General features: G+C 50.3%; 1 protein-coding gene across 1 annotated transcript; it reads right to left on the reverse strand.

Annotated features, from left to right (window-relative positions):
• Positions 1-16,533: 16,533 nt before the first annotated feature.
• LOC123049898 (vacuolar iron transporter homolog 5) lies at positions 16,534-17,377 on the reverse strand. The gene has a single exon (XM_044472756.1). It carries the CDS (start codon positions 17,311-17,313, stop codon positions 16,681-16,683), a length of 633 nt encoding a protein of 210 aa, XP_044328691.1. The 5' UTR covers positions 17,314-17,377; the 3' UTR covers positions 16,534-16,680.
• Positions 17,378-20,145: the final 2,768 nt, after the last annotated feature.

Raw genomic sequence — 20,145 nt, forward strand, 5'->3', positions numbered from 1 at the left:
CTTGTCAAAAATAAGGTAAAAGATTGCCGCGACGAAGACGTGATAGCGGGATTCCGCAACAACTGCGCGGACGAAGGTATTCTCAACGCCGTCAATCGCCGCCGCATACTAAAGTTCACTAACTTAGCAACTATTGTACAAAAGTACGGCACGATGGAAAGCGCCTGGAAAATTCAGGCAGCCCGCTGGGAACCGTCGGTCACAACCCAACTCATCCTACAGGCGAAGAGGATGCACCCCCGTGGCACGCCCAGCCGACCAGCCAAAAAACATAAACCCATTATGATGCACGGCACCGTTCTGGAGGGACGGCTCAATGGCCCATGCAAAATACACACGATGCCGGATACTGTGGCAACCCACAGCCTTAGAGCATGTTGGATACTTCGGCAGGTAGCCAAGAGCGGCGAGGACATCCTTATCAAGGACACCCTAGAACAACACCCTCCAGCAAACGACGACAATAGAGTATTGACAGTCTTCGAGACATTCGCTTCAAACAATAAGCGCAAAAGGGTCCTGCGCGACCTTGCCGAAATTTGCCAGGTCGCCGCAATTGACCCCTGGAATGACACGGCCATAACCTTTAACGCCAATGACGAACCTAAATACAGAATAGTCCGAGCGCTAGCTGCATTAGTCCTCAGTCCCATCATGGACGGCTTTCGACTTACAAAAGTCCTCATGGACGGCGGCAGCGGACTAAACCTCATTTACGAGGACACGCTCCACAAGATGGAAATAGACAGGAGCCGCATCGAGAAAAGCAGCACAACCTTTCGAGGTATCATTCCCAGTTGGGAAGCGCGGTGTGCGGGAAAAATTACACTTGATGTGGTATTCGGCACGCCAGAGAATTATCGGTCCGGAGAAATAAATTTCCAGGTGGCCCCTTTCAACAGTGGATACCACGCCCTGTTAGGGCGAGAGGCCTTCATGCGCTTTCAAGCCATACATCATTATGGGTATATGAAGCTAAAAATGCCTGGGCCCAATGGAATAATCACCCTCGTCAGCAATCTGGACATAGCACTCTGCGCCGAGAACAAAACTGCATCCTTGGCCCACGAGGCATTATCTGAGGCCCTTGCGGGCGAAGAACTAACCGCACTACGCTCCACTGTGGATAGAGACGATGTTATCCTGGACAAACGACCCAAATCCACTTCCTTCAAGCCAGCAGAAGAAACGGTCAAATTTCAGGTCCATCCAAAGAAGACAGCCTCAGCCCCACAGTGGATGCCGCACTACGAGACTTCTTGCGCGAAAACTGGGATATATTCGCCTGGCACCCCTCAGATATGCCAGGAATCCCACGCGAGTTGGCCGAACACAGCCTCAACATACTAAAGGGATATAAGCCGGTCAAACAAACACTGCGGCGCTTTTCCGAACCCAAACGACAAGCTATGGGGGAGGAGCTAGCCAAACTCATCGAGGCCGGATTCATCAAAGATATCAAACATCCGGACTGGCTGGCAAACTTGGTAATGGTACCAAAGAAGGATAAATCCTGGCGCCTATGCGTCGACTTCAAAGACCTTAACAAGGCTTGCCCTAAGGATCCCTTCCTTCTCCCCCGCATTGATCAAATCATTGACGCCACCGCAGGACACGACTCACTGTGCTTCCTTGATGCGTATTCCGGATACCATCAAATCAAAATGAAGGAGTCCGATCAAGCCGCAACAGCATTCATTACGCCATACGGGCCATTTTGCTTCAACACCATGCCTTTCGGGCTCAAGAACGCCGGCGCCACCTACCAGCGCATGATCGAAACATGCCTCGAGAAACAGATCGACAAAACAATGGAGGCTTACGTGGACGACGTCGTCATCAAAACTAGACACGTCGAGACACTAATAGACGACTTGCGTCTCACATTCGACAACCTCCGCACATACGACATCAAGCTCAACCCGGAAAAGTGCGTCTTCGGCGTCCCTGCTGGAAAACTACCGGGCTTAATTGTTTCCAACAGAGGAATTGAAGCAAATCCAGCCAAAATCCGAGCTCTGTCACAATTGGCTACGCCAACCGAACTCAAACAGGTCCAAAAACTCGCTGGGTGCATGGCAGCTTTAAGCCGCTTTATCTCCAGGTTGGGAGAAAAGGCGCTGCCACTCTATCGCCTTCTACGGCGCACCAATAACTTCGAGTGGACAGACGCGGCGATGGCCGGACTGGAAGAAATAAAAGCCCTTCTGGCAAGCAACCCAATCCTGGCCGCGCCAAACGTCGGCAAACCAATGCTCTTATACATATCGGCAACACACCAGGTGGTGAGCGCCGTACTCGTCGTCGAGCGAGAACAGGACGGACACAAGTTTCTGCTCCAAAAGCCAGTATACTACGTATCCACCGTCCTCACACCATGCAAATCCCAGTACCCTCACAATCAAAAGATAGCATATGCAGTCTTCATGGCATCTCGAAAGTTATGACACTACTTTCAGGAGTGTTCGATCACGGTGGCCTTTGAAGTGCCCCTCAACGATATAATAAACAACCGGGACGACACTGTCCGGATTGCCAAATGGGCCATTGAGCACCTCCCATTCGACATCACGTACAAACCACGTCGAGCCATTAAATCCCAGGTACTGGCTGACTTCGTCGCCGAATGGACAGAAGCCGAACTCCCTAAAGAGTACGGCGCGTATTCCAACTGGGTTATGCATTTTGATGGCTCCAAAATGTTGGCGGGGCTAGGAGCGGGCGTCGTATTAACGTCCCCCACGGGAGATATCGTCCAGTATGTACTCCAAATATTATACACAGACTCCAACAACGCAGCCGAATACGAGGCCTTGTTACATGGCCTTCGGATGGCCGTATCAATGTGCATACAACGCCTGGAAGTGCACGGGGATTCAAACCTCGCAATATCCCAAATTAATGGAGACTTTGACGCCAAAGACCCAAAGATGGCAGCTTATCGCAACGCCGTCATAAAGATGTCGGCTCGATTTGAGGGGCTCGAATTTCATCATGTCGCCCGCGAAAGCAATCAGGCGGCAGACGTCCTGGCTCGCATCGGCGCTAAGCGCGACCCCGTACCACCTAACATCTTCCTCGAAAGGCTCTTTAAGCCATCCGTGGTATGGCAAGGGGCAGACAGCAACGACAGTCCCGTTCCGAACACAAACATAGATGGCGAACACGCCGATATCATCAGAGGCTCAGCCACTGAAATAACACCATCGGCCCACCTCATCATGGCAGTCATCGCCCCGTGGACCGAACCATTCTTGGCCTACCTTAATAGGAAGGAGCTCCCAGAAGATCAGAACGAGGCCCGTCGCATTGTCCGACGTTCGAAGGCCTATAAAGTTCACGAAGGAGAGCTCTACAAGAAACGTACTACCGGAGTCCTCCAAAGGTGCATCTCCGAGGAGGAGGGGTGGCAACTTTTGGCAGAAATCCATGCCGGTCTCGGCGGGCACCACGCAGCAGCCCGGGCACTTGTCAGCAAGGCCTTCCGTACAGGATTTTATTGGCCTACGGCCCGAGTAGACGCACAGGACCTCGTCCAATGTTGCGTAGGATGCCAACTCTTCGCCAAACAAAGCCATATGCCCCCAACCGCCCTACAAACAATCCCCATTACATGGCCCTTTGCGGTCTGGGGCTTGGACATGGTCGGACCCCTTAAAGGGGGAAGCCATAAGAAAAAATATCTGCTGGTCATGGTGGATAAATTCACAAAATGGATAGAGGCTAGACCAGTTAAAACGGTCGAGTCCGGGCCGGTGATTGCATTTATATCCGATGTGGTGCACTGCTATGGTGTCCCGCACAGCATCATCACCGACAACGGTTCCAATTTCATGGCTGATGAAGTTAAAAACTGGTGTGCCAATCTGGGCATTAAGCTTGATTACGCCTCTGTCTACCACGCGCAAATAAACGGTCAAGTCGAACGAGCCAATGGTCTTATTATGAGCGGCATCAAACCCAGGCTAGTGCGGTCTTTCAAGGAATCAGACACACACTGGGTCGAGGAGCTCGACTCCATACTCTAGGGGCTGCGGACCACACCCAACTATACTACCGGATACACACCTTTCTTTATGGTGTATGGTGCAGAGGCTGTACTGCCCTGCGATATTATACAAGACTCACCTCGAGTGCGTATGTACGAAGAGAAAGAGGCCGAGTTGGATCAGCAAGACATCCTAGATGCCTTGGAGGAGGAGCGCGACGTCGCAAAAGCCCGTTCCGCAATCTATCAGCAGCAGTCTCGAAGATATCAAAGCAGAGTAGTACGGGCCAAGACAAACAACGTCGGCGAACTCGTTCTACGCTTGCCGGAGAAGAAAAAGGACAAACTCAAGCCCAAATGGGAGGGTCCCTTCATAATTGACGAAGTTCTTACCGGAGGAGCGTACCGTCTTCGTGATGCATCATACAATCGCCTAGAGCCGAACCCCTGGAACACGGCCAGACTCCGAAGGTTCTATGCATAGCGCCGAATTCTTCGTTAGTCTCCTTCTCCCCTACTTTCCATTGCTTTTTCTCTCTTTTATACCTTTTTTGCTTTAAAGCTCTCATACGGCTCGACCGAACACTGCTGACGTACACATTTTTACATATGTACGCCCATTATACCTGGGGGCTTCTTTAACAGAAGTTTGTTAATATTATTTTCTGAGCATCAAGCTCATCACACATGCGCGTTTTTGCCGTATGTCTTTTCTTCACCATTATATGCATCGATATGACTTAAGTTTTGACCAAGCTGGGTTGCCTGGCTCCTGTGCTTACACCTACGTTCCCGATTGTTCGGCTAGGTGGTAAAGGGAGCACCTCTGCGATTGTTACTACCGGGTCATCCGGATGTGTACCTCAGACTGGGTGAAGCCGAAAGCTAGCGTTCTTAAGAGAATATTCGGTCGGTGGATGGAAAATATTTTTTGCACTCACTCTATTGTGAACCCCCAGAAGCTATACACGCTGTGATTTTCACATCACACTTCGGACATGTCTACTAATGCATGCACACCCAGAGAAAGGAACCCTTAACGGAACTATTCTCCCTGGAAGATGTTTCTTACAATCTCAATGTAATATAACATAACTAGCCGGATACAACTTGTCTGTTCAAGCAACTATGACCCCTACGCTTAGATTTCCACGCATACCCCCGGCCTATTCGGCCGTGACGGTATTCGGAAACACTCCGCACCTTCGGGTTCAGAGGTTGAAGCGAAAAGGTCTGCCATGACAAATGATATACAATTCAGCTAGAATTCCACATGGTGAGGAAAGTACATAGTCACTTGGACTCAAACACTTCTGCCTCTATACCATCTAACAGGCAGTCTAACTTACAATCCTGTTGGGAATATTTGGCGGCCACCTCTACTTGGTCATATACTAAACTAACGGGAATTTCTTCCACATTCGACCCTACCGGTCCGACCCGAGCCATGTGATTGGGATCAAGCTTGGTATACCGAGTTTTCACCATGGCCCAAGCCTCTCACGCACCCTCTCGGCAGGCTGATATCTTCCATAGCCGGATACGTCACCGTGCTCCTTTGAACAGCTCTACAAGCTCCTCCATACTCCCCGGAGGGGAGGCGGATGGCCATAGAGGCTTGGCAACGCTCCGCATGGCCAGCCGAGCATGCTCGTGCACTTCCGACAGTCTTCGCAGCAGATCACTCGCTGATCCGGACACCTCCTCTTTAGGATGGCCTGTTAATATACCTGCAATCATAACTATATCAGTTCCACCTATCTCCGAACTACTTTAAAAATAGTTCAGATACATAATGAATATGCCACCCCGCAGCTTCTTGTTCTCCTTCACGGAATCGGCTAGCTGGGCTCGCACATCTTTCAGCTCCTCGCCTGTAGCGACCCGACCCGAATGGATCAAGTCTCTGTGCTTAAGTGTCATCCCTGGATCGGTATGCTGACACACACAGTACTCGAGGATTTATAACAGAGGTAAATCACATGTATAAAGTAACATAAATACTATTACCTCAATCCAAATAGCGGAAGTAACAAGGTTGTGGATTCCCATCAACACCAACGGCAAAGTTGAGTGTAGAAATCGTAACCCTAACGTATCACTTACTCGTCGTAAGGATCCTGCAACACGAAACGTTGCAGCCCGAAAACGGGTCAGCACATGGAATATGCTGGCAAATTCACACCATAGAGAAATGATGAACAAAGGCTATCACTACATGCATATATGGCTGGTGGAAAAGCTCTATGGTTATAATGTTTTTGCGAAAAGCAAATTTTTCCCTACTGCAAAGGAATAAATTTTATTTAACTATCATGGTGGTTGTTAAACATTGAGAAGGTACCCCCAACTCAATCCCAATTAAGTAACATCATTACCCCAACAAAATTAATTAAAGTAACATGATGAGATCAATGGGATAATCCAAGAACTAGATACTCAAGATGTCCATAACCGGGGACACGGCTAATCATGATTAGTTTGTACACTCTGCAGAGGTTTGTGCACTTTTACCCACAAGACTCGATCGCCTCCGCTTGATTCTCGCACTACATGATGTTTGAGAAACGGATGACCGAGACACAGTCTTTCAGAAACAATCACCCTTTACTCCGGATGGACAGTTACACCTACTTTCCCCTACATCTGCTAGCCCACCTCTTCAAGAGATCATGTAACCTACTCAACTATGCTAGAGCCCATAATAGCTTGTGGCTGCACACGGAAGTTTCTAGCATGAATAATCTTATGATCCCTTTGAGCCTGGGTGGCGGTCCTTATAAAAACAGACAACACTGGGTTCTCCAGGTGCCTCAATCCACCCAGATGTGAGTTTTAGTTGCCACCTTAAGTAAACCATTATTAACAATCTCACATCTGTCATGAATATCTCTCAAACCCAATCCACGTCTACGAGCATAGCATGGCAATATAAGCAACATAGAAAGTAACTCCCGAGGGTTTGATAAATAAAACAGGTAATAGGTACTACCTCAACTACTTCCCAATACCCACATGTTATCAATCCTACTCATGCAACGTTTGAGGGTTGAATCTAATGCATAAAAACTGGGTATGAAGGGATATGATCAAAGTGTGAACTTGCCTGCAATGTTGATGAAGATGATTCGCACTCAAAACTCTTGATAGATCTACTTGTCACACTCCGGTCAATCTATCGTAAGCAAGAAATAGTAACCACACATAAGCAATCACTCAAAAGATCAGAAAGAACGAAGAAGACGATTCGGGAAACATCAAAACCAAGCAAATAACTCTTGCAACATAAAACAATTTCTAACAGTATGAAAATTATATGAATTTAGCCTTATCAGAAAGTTTAGGTCAAGAGCTTCGATTTGCAAAAAGAATCAACTAAATCGGAGCTACGAAACTCAAGTTATGATCAAACGAAGTTTGAATTCAAATCTGATCTAATTCAAATTTTAAAATTTCAAAAACATGTTTGAGTTGTATTACTGGATAGAGGGGATCATAACGAAGACGTGGGCGTTGGTTTCGTTGGATTTGGACAAACGAGTAAAAAGTTGTGAGTGTTTGAAAACCAGGGGCTATTCTGTAAGAAAAACAAATTGCTACTAGGTCCCTGGACAGAAAAATAAAAGAACAAAAAACCTACTGAGCGAACGCTCACTCTCTAACTCTAACCAGCGAACGTTCATTAACAAAACGTTTTTTTAAGAAAAGAAAAACACCTTGATCTGGACCGTTGGATCCAGATCGGACGGACGGGGGCAGGCGGCGGTTACCGCGGTGGCTGGAGGTCGGCGGCGAGGTGGGACGGCGGCGATGGCGTCGGCTGCGAGCGGGGAGGCGGCTCCGGCGGTCGGCTGCTTCGGGTCGAAGCACGGGGAGGCGCGGCGCGGCGAGGTGAGGAGGATGGCGGCGTCGGCGGCGGTCCTCGGCGACGGGACGAAGCGAGGCGGCGGCGACGGATCTCGTCGGGGCGGGGCTCCGGCGAGGGCGGCGGTTGTGGCGGGGAGGAGGAGAGAGAGGTCGGGGCCCGAGGCGGTGCTATTTAAGGGGGGGAGGGCCGGCGCGGTGGCGTGCGGGAGGGGGCAGAGGAGAGGCGGCGGAGGGAGTCCCGCACGGGCACGGGCGGCGGCGGCGATGCCGTGGTGGAGGAGGACTCCGCCGGAGTCGGGGACGGGCGCGGGCGCGCTGGGCCGCGGCCTAGCTGGAGCTGGACCGGCCCAGTTCGGCGGAGGGAGAGAGAGGAGAGAGAGCAGTGCTGGGCTTCGGCCTGACACTGTTCGAGGAGTTTTTTTTAACAAAGAGAAAAAGAAATAAAATATTATACAGGCATATAATATATCAAAATTTTCAGAAAAAGATTTCCTACAACGTAGACATTTTTGTAAAGTCAAATAAAATCCACACAAATTTAAATAAATCAAATGGTGCTACTGCCTTAATAAAATCCAATAAAAATAATTTTAAAAATACCAAAATGATTTCAAATTTATTTCTCTCCAATTTTCTGATGTAGGGAATCATGTTACCCTATTTTCCATATATTTTATTTTTGAAGAAAAATAATTTGAATAAAACTCAAATAACTCCAATATTGAAAAATAATTTCAATGGGACTTTGATTTTAATCCTTTGAAACTCCCAACTCATATTTCATTTGTTTTGAAGAAGTCATTTTATCTTCTCTCGTGAAAATCATTGAGTTGCATAAAGTTTCAGAAATGGGAAATATTTTCAAATGAAATTCAAATATTTTCAACACCCCTTGTCATTTAAATAAATGGAAGAAGTCATGTCATCTTCTCTCTAGGGTTTTATGGTGAAAAGAATTTGAATTCATGGAGATCATAAAAGCAAAATGAAAGTTTGGGAAAGTCCTTTTATTCCCTCTCATTTAACTTTCAAAAGATTTTGAATTCCACTCACTTTCAGTCAATCAATCAAACAATCAATCCAATCTATCTGTCTATTATAACATTCCAAAATTTAGAATTTTGGGATGTTACATCGCCTAGCTGGGTCTTGCAGTCTTGGAGCTGGTTTCTCTCAATAATGGCCTACTTCAGCACACGATCGCCCGTAGCTTGTAGCCTTTTGGCGTCCTGCTCATTCGCTTGCGCGATTTCCAATGCTTCCTTGAGTCCCTCTGACAAATTGCGTCATGGTATAGGCAGTACTATTAGCATTCAAGGCATATAATTATATTTTCTCGTTGGAGGGGAATATTACCAGGTGACGCCTTCTTGGAATTTTTCAGCTCGGCGGTAGCAGCATTTAACTGCATCCGACATTGTTCCAGCTCCCGGGATAGCAGTTTGTTCTTCTCTATAAGAACCTGGTCATACAACGGTCCTTAAATCAGTTGTACCAACTGCTTTCAGTCCCGGGGGCTACTGGCATATGGCTATCCTATTCGGACAAAGAAAACTTACCCGCACATGTGTTAAATACTGCTTCGTGGCTCTACTAAGCCCATTTCGAGCAGTTCGGATGTACGCATCAGCCGAGCTGAAGGCATTGAATGCCTCTTCCGAGAACTCAGGGTCTCGTAAAATAGCCCTGCAGCGCCGATGATTCATGGCGCTCTCGACTTCTGAGTTGGTAACGGACATATTCTCCGAACCCTTGGCCGAAGGACAGTCCGGCATTGTTCCTACGTCAGCTCCCACCTCTCCAACGGGGTCTAAATCCCGGGCGCTGGGAGTACGGCTGGCCGGACCCTCGGACTTGGACCGGCGAACCTTTTTCCTGGTATCAAACAAACGTACAAGTTACAGTTGGATGTGATTACTAAAGTATACCTTCAAATCCTTACCTCTTTGACGAGGGACCATTCGTGCCTTCACCGACCTTCCTTTCAGAAGCCTTGCTCGACGCCGGAGCCGCTTTCTTTGGAGCCGCCCCCAGAGTAGCATGACGCGCCGAACGTCTCCCCTGTGGAGCACGAAGACAGTACGATGGGTGACGCGGTGCGAGGAAGCTCTTTCGAGTGCGATTTTTTCTTGACGACTTACATGGGAAGCAGGAAGAAGACCAGGGTAATCGGCGATAATGGCCACTGTCGTGCCATCGTAGCTCGCCTGGTAAAACACCCCTTCCACGAGTACCACGAATATATCCGGATCTTCTTCGAACCCAGGATCCAGCTCCGGGTTGTGGTTCTCAGGCTGTGGGGCGGGCTGTGAAACCCCTCGGTGTTTTTTCGCCAATGCTGTTATAAGCGGGTTAGAAATTTATCAAAAGTAATCCGGGAAGCGGAATGAGTAAAGCGGAAGGATTGGGTCTTACCCAACTGGGAGGATTATACATAGAATATCCCTCTCTGCGATTGATGCGAAGAAATTCCTCTTCCTCCCCTTTAACAGCTCGGTCAGTATTTTGGCCAGAGGGGCGGGGGTGCCCAGACCTTTCCGACCGCAGCGGGAGGCGTCGTCCTCCCCGTTGTAGTGCCACATTGGGAGCCCTCTATATTGAAGCGGCTGAACCCCTTGCGCTATGGAGGTCGCTATTACCTCAACCATTGTTAATCCAGACTGGGCGAGCGTCTTTATCTCGCCCATGAGTTGACGAACCTCCGCACTGTCATCCTCCTCAAGGCTCTGGGGGCGCCAACTATGGCGTTTCTTTAGCGGAATGCTTGCAAATTCAGGGAGACCCTTTCGAACTGGGTCGGGAAGCGCAATGTCCTCGATGTAGAACCATTCGGAAGGCCATTCTTCAGATGCCTTCCTTGGTGTGCCGAACAGGTATCCGGTATCAGCGATGCGCCACACTTCGGCTCCACCCACTTCAAATATTGACCCCTCATGATTACGCGGGACAAGACAGAACAATTTCGTCCACAGTTCAAAATGGGCTTCAACACCCAGAAATAGCTCGCATAAAGCAACATAACCTACAATGTGCAGGATAGAGGCGGGAGTGAAGTTGTGCAGCTGGAGGCCATAATATTCCAGAAGCCCTCGGAGGAACGAATGGACTGGAAATCCGACGCCTCTTATCAGATAGGGGATGAAGCACACTCACTCCCCCCGGATGGATTGGGGGAATCCTCCACCTGGGTCACGCCATTGAAGGAAGCCAACCCTGCTCGAACAGGGTCCAGATCCGCGGGAGGAAGAAATCCCTGCGTTTGCAACTTTGCTAACTGACTGTGAGACACAGAGCACTTCTCCCACTCGCTTTTCTTTGGGCTGGAGAGGGAGGAGGAGCTGGGAATGCTAGCCATGTTGGAATGGTTTCTCCGAACAATCTCCGGGGATCTTCTCGGTGTGGTGTCGCATGGATCTAAGATCCAGTATCTTTAATAGGTGCGCTCCCTTGCATGGACGGGGTGTTATTTGCAAAAATACCCTGACTTTCCGCATTCGCTCGACACGTGGAAGATGAAGTTATTAAGCGCGCAGAAGCCGAGGAGAATGATATTGAGTCGGCGGTCGAATACATTACTTGGAGAAGGGAACCCGCCTTGCAAGCCGAAGACAATCCGAACGCCGAACACCTCGTCATTGAAGCCTGGTTCAGGGGCTACTGAGGGAGTCCTGGACTAAGGGGTCCTCGGGCGTCCGGCCTGTTATCCGAGGGCCGGACTGATGGGTTGTGAAGACATGAAGGCCGAAGATTGTACCCATGTCCGGATTGGACTCTACTTGGCGTGGAAGGCAAGCTTGGCGACTGACTATGAAGATTCCCTCTTATGTAACCGACCCCATGTAACCCTAGATCTCTCCGGTGCCTATATAAACCGGAGAGCATAGTCCAGATAGACAGACTCATTACCATATTCACATAGGCTAGACTTCTAGGGTTTAGCCATTACGATCTCGTGGTAGATCAACTCTTTTAACACTCATATTCATCAAGATCAATCAAGCAGGAAGTAGGGTATTACCTCCATAGAGAGGGCCCGAACCTGGGTAAACATCGTGTCCCCCGTCTCATGTCACCATCGATCCTAGACGCACAGTTCGGGACGCCCTACCCGAGATCCGCCGGTTTTGACACCGACAGTGAGGGCTTGGGATTCATACTCATCATGAACATACGACGGGCCATCACCGTCGCCGCCGCCACCGTTGCGATGGAACCCGGGTGGGCTGCGACGGGTGTCGACCATGAGGACTTCCGCCGCGCGGTCGCTGCTCCCGCACTCGAAAAGAGTGTCCGTGGAACCAGTCGAATGGTCCGTAGAGAGATTCGTCAGGCTCGATTACCGCGACTTGAGGGGTGATCGACTGCCGGGCCACCGCATGCTTCACCCACCGCTGGAGCCGCGATTGACCGGATCGCTTGCGACGGCGTACAGCTGGGAGAGTGGATTATGCAGCAGCCGACCGATACTGGGTCGACGGCTGCCGCAGGAGGATGCCACAGGCACTCGCACGAAAGTGCGCCGCCCTGCGGATGGGAAGGGCCTGACGTTGAGAGGGGTGTCTTGGAGCCACGCGGAGTCATCGGCGATGAAAACAAGCGCGCCGAGACGGATCTCGCGGCCCAAAGCCAAACCACCGCCAGAAACCATGTTGATGGACATCGGAAAAACTGCAACCTCACCGGAAGTCGCTAAGACGCCTGCCCCACGGTGGGCGCCAAATGTCGTGGGACTAAGTCTGACAGTAAGAGTAGGGGGTACGTAGGAGGAGGCAAGGCCCTAGCTACGGCGAGGTTGTGCACACAAGGTTTACGAGTTCAGGCCCTTCTCGGAGGAAGTAATAGCCCTACGTCTCGGTGCCTGGAGGCTTGTCGACTAGATTACGTGTGAGAGTTACAGGAGGGTGCGAACCCTTGTGATTGAGGAGGGGGTGGCTTATATAGAGTGCGCCAGGCCCCTCCAGCCCTCAGTTACACAGGGTTCAATGTACGTTAAGGCAGGGACATTACTGGTAACGCCTGCTATAAATGACTATTAATGATCTTTAAGACTACAGAGTGAACGCCTGACCATTGCCATACCGAGGCGACTGTAGGTCTTATGTGTTTCGAGTCATTCTTTTGTATGGTCAAGTGACTTATGTTGGTCGAGTGGAATTGGGGTATCAGAATGGAATAGCTGGTCGAGTGGATTGTACTCCAAGGTGATTTCACTCGGTATCTTCTGTTGGACTTTGAATGTCTTTGACTCTAGGGCAGTGTCCTTGGGTAGGGCGTCTAGGTCAGGCCTATGACCCTACCCTAGGTACATGTCATCGTCAGGCGCGGCCCCCTCCCCTTTCCTTCTCCCTCTCCCCTCTTTCCCCCTTTCCCCCTCCGTTGGAAGGAAGGGCCCGAATCCTACTAGGAGTGGAGTCCTAGTAGGACTCCCCCCTTGGCGCGCCTCCTCCTGGCCAGCCACCTCCTCCCCTCTCTCTTTATATACGGGGGAGGGGGGCACCCCAAAGGCACATCAATTGTTCTCTTAGCCGTGTGCGGTGCCCCCCTCCACAGTTTACTCCTCCGGTCATAGCGTCGTAGTGCTTAGCCGAAGCCCTGCGCGGATCACATCACCAACACCGTCATCACGCCGTCGTGCTGATGGAACTCTCACCCGACCCTCTTCTAGATCAAGAGTTCGAGGGACGTCATCGAGCTGAACGTGTGCTGAACTCGGAGGTGCCGTACGTTCTGTACTTGGATCGGTTGGATCATGAAGACGTTCGACTACATCAACCGCGTTAACCTAACGCTTCCGCTTTCGGTCTACGAGGTACGTGGACACACTCTCCGCCTCTCGTTACTATGCATCTCCTAGATAGATTTTGCGTGATCGTAGGAATTGTTTTTGAAATTGCATGCTACATTCCCCAACACTTAGTGCTTGGGTACATTATTAGTTTAATCAATTAGTTGTTCTATGAACGTAAGCCACGACGCGACTTTTTTTTGCTTCTGTTATAAGAATGAAATTGATGTTTTTGAATGTGAGCTATGAACCAAGTGTATTCTAAGTTAGAGATAATTGAGGAGGAATCTACGATCCAATGACAGATGCATCCTATTCTAAAGGAATTTATATAGATTGGTATTTGATTATTCGAAGTTTGTGCACACGTTACAAAGACCTGCCAATATGATGTCTCTACTAGAGTTGTTCCAAGGTCCACCAGAAGAGAGACGTCACAGCTTCACCGTTGCAGAAAACACGGCAAGTAGTGGCAAGGCTGATGCATGAGGTGGGTTGCTTGAGGGTTGAGGCGCTTGTTCTTTGCGTGGGGGCTTGGTGGTGATGCCTGACCAGAGAACATAGACGGAGTAAGAGCATCTAGAGCCGCCGACACCTAATCCAGGCCCTCAAATTCCCATGAACACGCCACGGCGTGTCCGAGGGCAGTGACCGACAGCCCTCGAATTTCGTTCTGTGCATCCGAATACCTCATACTTCAAACCTTAAATTCATACAAAGCATGCAAAAGAGTAAAACTACGTCCTACATAGATCAACTACAACCTACACTACCCTACTCCTCCTCGAAGATGTCCACGATCTCCGTGCCAGGCTCCAGGTACATGGGCGGTAGCCATAACTCCGGCTCCTATAGCTGCTCCGCGTCGGCCTCCACCTCCAATTCGGCAAAAAGCGCATCATTCTCCACCCGTTCTTGCTAGATGAACTATTGGTTGTCCTTGACATACGCCTCGTCCTAGATGAGCCCCAGGTTTGCAGTCTTCTCCGTCATCTCCGCCGCTTGGGACCCCTCAAACTCCGCCGTGCCATCCTCCATGGCAAAGCCCGCAACCGGTTCTGGCTCCGCCGCATCCTCATTCTGCTCCTCCATGGGCTCCGGCTGCTACTCCGACTGGCTGTTGCTCCCCTCCTCCCTCCTCAGCCCTGGCGAATTCGAACACAGGCCTGCTGCAATCTGGGCGGGACACCTAGCACGAATCTCCTAGATCATCTGGAAACACCGCTCTGGTGTTAGCCTAGCATAGGTTGTCTTCTTCTGCTAGCCATGGCGGAGGCGGGCGGCAAGAAAAGAGGGAGGCGGAGAGGGAAAGATGTGGATGGGTTCTGGCTGGCGGCACAGAGAGAGGAAGTGGGTGTGGCTAGGGCTGGGTGACGCCGTCCCGTTAAATAGCGGAACCTTGGCCCTCGGGCGGCGAGCTAGAGCAACACCCCACAGTGTTTACACCCCCACCGGAGGAGACGCTTGCCGGAACGTTGGTTTTCCGACCGATTACGTGTGGGACCCAACCATCGGTCCGGTGTGGTGGACGCGCCCAGGCGCGCATGGGACACCCATATCCTTCCCAGATTTGGGCTGGATATATGAGGGCGGTCAGACCAGACTTTTGAGACGGTTTGAGGAGCCTGCTTGGGTCCATTTTTTTACCAAGCCGTCCGTCCGGGCGTTTGAAGCTGGTATGAGGCTCCCGGCTGTAGATGCTTTAAGTGCAAACTTTTCGCCAATTGAAGGATGGTACACATGCCAATTGTCATGCATGGAGTGGAATTAAAATCGCCTAGTACTACAGTACGATTTTAAACGTTTTCATTTGACGTTTGATTACTACTTTATTACAAGGAAGAAAATAAGTAGGCCGCTGCCGTAGGTACAAGTACATTGGCTAGTACTATGTACTGTATTTTATTCCGAGAGCAATTTTGATGACGGACGAAGAGCTTTTCTTTCTTCCTCGCGAAGAAAGAAAGAAAGGGTGTCCTCGTGCAGCCGCCCAGAGCGTCTTTTTCCATCGCCGTCCTTCGGCGGCTCCCCTCCGCCAATGACCTAGGTCATCGGTAGTGAGGGGGGTACGTCAGATCCACGTGTGTGGATAGTTTTAGATAAAAGTAGTTTAGTTTTTTGGATGTTCAGCCTTGGCTTCGTCGGCGGTGATGACGGTGCTGAAAAAGTCTCTTCAAATCCTACTTTGACGAGACAATCTGTCCTATTGTTGGAATGGATTTGGATTCCACTCTGTTCAAGCAAGGATGGTGCGGCGGCGGTAGCATCCTCGTGGTGGACCTGTGTCCCCGGGCTCCGTCATCTCAAAGGCGTTTGCTCCAGCGTCGGCGCGGAGCTTGGGAAGTAGTCCAGAAGCGGATACAGACTGTGGTCTGCATCGGTGGCATCTGAAAGATGGTGGATCGTGGGTTGGGTTCGTGGTACGTGGATGTCATGTAGTCGATGGCAGCAACTATCCATTTTCTCAATCAGATTACTGCGTGTGCGCTTATGGTTTCCTTTTCCGACGTTTTAGTCATGTGGGGGTGCAAGATCTAGAGTTCGATGGCGTGTCCAAGGTGTCGCCCTAGGCTGATTCATTCAACGGTAATGGTTTTGCCTTTGGCGAGCCTCCTTCGAGGTCCACAAAGCTGCATATCAGTGATGGAGCCACGTCGAGCTCAGGTGTGGGGGTGATGCGTCTTTTTTTTCTTTTATTGGCTGCTATGGTGATGCCAAAAGCAGGTGACGAAGCAGGCGACGGGCATTGGTGTCAAATTAGAGATTTCTTTGGTCTTGCTTGTAATTTGAGTTTTTGACTGACCTTCCTTCGTGCAATAACTGTTGTTTTGCTGTATTGTACGATCGCTTATACTGAATCATTATGATATAATAAATAGGACGCGTATTACCGTGAGAAAACCCCGAAGAAACTCTTCGGACTTCATTATTATTATTATTAGTTGTAGATACAGTACACTGCAGAGGTCAAAATAAGTGAGCTGTAGGTACAAGTACGGTCGCAGTGTATTTTATTCCGAGAAGGCCTTGTCAGCAGCTCTCATACGCCGCTGGCTCGGAAGAGCCTCATGAACCCAAAGGTGACGGCCATGGCGGCCAGCCCGCCCACCACCACCCGCGCGCACGACCTCGCCACGGGGGCCCGGCCGAGCACGGCGCCCACGCATCCGAACGCGGCCAGCGCCAACGTCGCCACGACGACCACCACGGCGACCCGCAGGTTGTAGCCCACGATGAACCCGGCAGCCAGCAGCGGTAGGAGCGCCCCGACAGAGAAAGCCAGCGCTGAGGCCGCGGCGGCCTGTGCCGGGCTTGGTAGTGCCTTCTCCTCGTCGCCGCCACGCTTGCCGGCCTGGTCCAGCTCCGCGATCTCCACGTCGCGCTGGGAGCAGACGGACACGTACTCTCCAATGGCCATGCTGCACGCCCCCGCCAGGAGGCCCGCGAACCCGGACACGACCATGGCCCGCGCCTCGGGCTTGACGGCGCTGACGCCGAGCATGAGGGAGGCCGTGGAGACCAGTCCGTCGTTGGCACCCAGCACCGCCGCGCGCAGCCAGTTTGCGCGCCCCGTGAAGTCGATGGACGACTCGGACTCGTCGACGTCACCGCACACCACAGCCGGGTTCTCGGCGTCGGCCACGGCGACCAGCTTGGTGTCGTTCACGGCCATGGCGACTAGGAGCTTGTGAGATGGATAGAGATGGTTGGGTTCGCGGTGGTAGTAGCCGTATGCAGTGGCAGGCCGCAGTAGTGTGGCGAACACACGCTCCCCTGGCGTGGTTTTATAGTGAAGGGTCGTGTGTTGCTGTGGGCATTGCCGGTCTTCTTCTTTTTCTCCGCTGGTGTTGGGATTTCCAGCTTTCATGCCGCTATGGCTAGTGCGTACATGCAGCCACGCATCCTTTCCCTTCGGTATTGCGCGCCCGTGGCCACCACGAGCACACACCTACATTAATCGATGCATCGTGCTTGCTGAGTGTACATCATATCGAAGGCGTTTACAATGACTAGCGATAATTTGGTCGCTTGCTTGCTCCTACATGAAAAGGGTTTTATATTTCAGTTTCAGAATTTTTTTAGCTACACTCGAAATCACTGAATTTCATTGAATTTTAGCGATATTCCGTTATCATTTCGGTCATGGTACTAAATTTTCCATTTGAATTATATTGAGATCTAGCCAAATAATATGTGTGTAGTACTACCACAATTGCACAAATTTTTTGAGAAACGCAATAATCGTTCAATGAACATTAGTTCATTCAATTAAACTTGCGTGAATCTTAACGCTCAGATTGGATGGTTCTTAGAACGGACTCAAGAATATACTCCCTTCGATTTAAAATAAGTGTTGCAGCTTTGAACTAAGGTCAAAGAAGTATTTACTTTTCAGATGCATGAGAAATAGTGAAGCCGTTTCCTAAGAACACAATTGACATTGTTAAAAAGAAACTCCTTTGGAGAGATTTGGAGATGTTGGGGCTGTTTGGGTTCGATCCCCTACACGCCCAGCCAATATTTTGGCCTTAACCGAAGCACTGCAGCCTGTTTAGATGGGATCTAAAGTTCCGAAGCACTGGCAGCTTGTTTAGATGGGATCCAAAGTTTTGGCTCGCCAAGTCACCCTACTTTTTCTTCTGTATTTCTGCGCCAATTCATTGACGAAACTGGGGGTGGCCAAATCGGCCACCAATATTTTGGTGTGCCCGCGACGCCCACGATTTGGCATGGTGCTCTTGGGCAACAACTAAGCAGCCCCTACCTCTTCGCATATAAAATGTGGACTCCAGGCTCGCTATATGCTGATCTTTTTTTATCTTTCTTACACATTATAGCCATTAAAAAAATGCATCTGAAAGAAGGTCGGATTAACCCGAAAACGTGTTCCAGAAATGGATCTGGCCTAAAGTTTCAGGATATGTCCCATCCAAGATTTTATCCACCCAATAGTAAAATCCGGTAATTATACCAAAACCGGCTTTCATAAAAATACGTAATAGAAATGTGCATGTATTGTCCACACTAATGTTGTGGGTGGCTTCTTTCATGAAAATTGATGAGAATGCGTTGCTTCAAGAAAATTGACACTGTTGGCCGGGATTGAGGCAGGCACCCCTATACGACATCATGAGTAATCCGCAACACTCGACGGCCTTGTATACTAAGGTTGCCAGGACAACACCACACAAAGGAGGTAGATACAGCCTTCTGCGTCACGCTATCGAAAGAGTAGACACATGCTAGGCATACTATGAAATAGGGTGCCAACTGGATAATCATTAATGTACTTACGGAAACTTGGAGGGCGGGAGCCAAGGAGAGAGGCGCAATGGCGGCGCATGGGCAAATTCTTGGAGGGATGATAGACCGTGAGGGCGATAATTAAGATTTGGCCTGATTTTCACTAGTTATACATGCGATCCATTAAAGGTAGTCAAATAAAATCTCCTAGGGCTAGGGGCGGCCTCCCAGATTAGGCCTCGCAATGGAGTAAGAGTAACTCTAGCAGATGCTCCATATGTGTCCGATCGCTATAATAACCGCTAGCATGTCGATCATCACACAAAATGACATTCTAGAAAGTCGTCATATGTGCCGTGATAGCCGTATGTTATGGACCTCGCTCCAAAAACAACCACATAGCCTCCAAATATAGAGGCTGTGGAAGCCATGTTTGCAGCTCGCTCCAAACCCAACTGTCAGCACGGGAGTGAAGTTTCATCTTCTTCCTCGTCACGCTATATGCAGGATTTGAAGCAACATGACCACCAACCAGGGAGGGGGGAGTGTCGGCGTTCTGGGAACGGGGGTCCCCAGACTTGCCTGTCTGCGGCCCGCGGCGTGGCTGAGCTAGCGGGCCTGTACGGCCCATCTTCATCAACAAGGCATTCAAGACCCTTACGAGGGGTCAAGCCTCGCGAGGCGGACGACGCAAGACCTCCTCAGGAGCGGCCTCACCAGGCTGCCTCGCGAGGAGCGGAGAAATCAAGGCAGGGCAAACCTCGCGAGGCTCTCGTGACGTGAGCCATGATGATCAAGATTAGGCGGGCGCCAGCGCGCAGTGTCCTTGTTTCCTCTTTGGTGCTAAGGAGGCAAGCGCAGGCGCGGAGTACCGTGGCATCAAGCAAAGGTTTTCATATCGGTGCAACGAGACCAAGACCAGTGGGACAGCAAGACGGAGGTTATCATGGAGCCCAATGCGGCGTCACCACCAGAGCCTTTTGCAGGCGAAGACCACTTTTGTCAGGATAAGCTGTACTAGCTGTCCCCTTTCAAATCGGCTGTTGTTGGCTCCCTTCCCGCTCAATATTTGGGAAGAGGATCAGGGCCTATATAAGTAGAACTATCCACCACACTAGGGGGCATCTCATCTAGAGGGAATCAAGTCCTCACCCACACAAGTTGGCCCAGCACAAGAACACCTCAACCTCAGGAGGCTGTTCTTCCCTTTGTATTGTTCATCATCAGCCCCAGAGGCAATCCACCACCACCCCACTGGAGT

The sequence above is a fragment of the Triticum aestivum genome, chromosome 2D (assembly GCF_018294505.1).
Source record: "Triticum aestivum cultivar Chinese Spring chromosome 2D, IWGSC CS RefSeq v2.1, whole genome shotgun sequence".
NCBI classification, from domain to species: domain Eukaryota; kingdom Viridiplantae; phylum Streptophyta; class Magnoliopsida; order Poales; family Poaceae; genus Triticum; species Triticum aestivum.

What these genes read in the sequence shown, in the direction of transcription:
- LOC123049898 (XM_044472756.1), bottom strand. Translation starts at nt 17,313, where the DNA reads ATGGCCGTGAACGACACCAAGCTGGTCGCCGTGGCCGACGCCGAGAAC.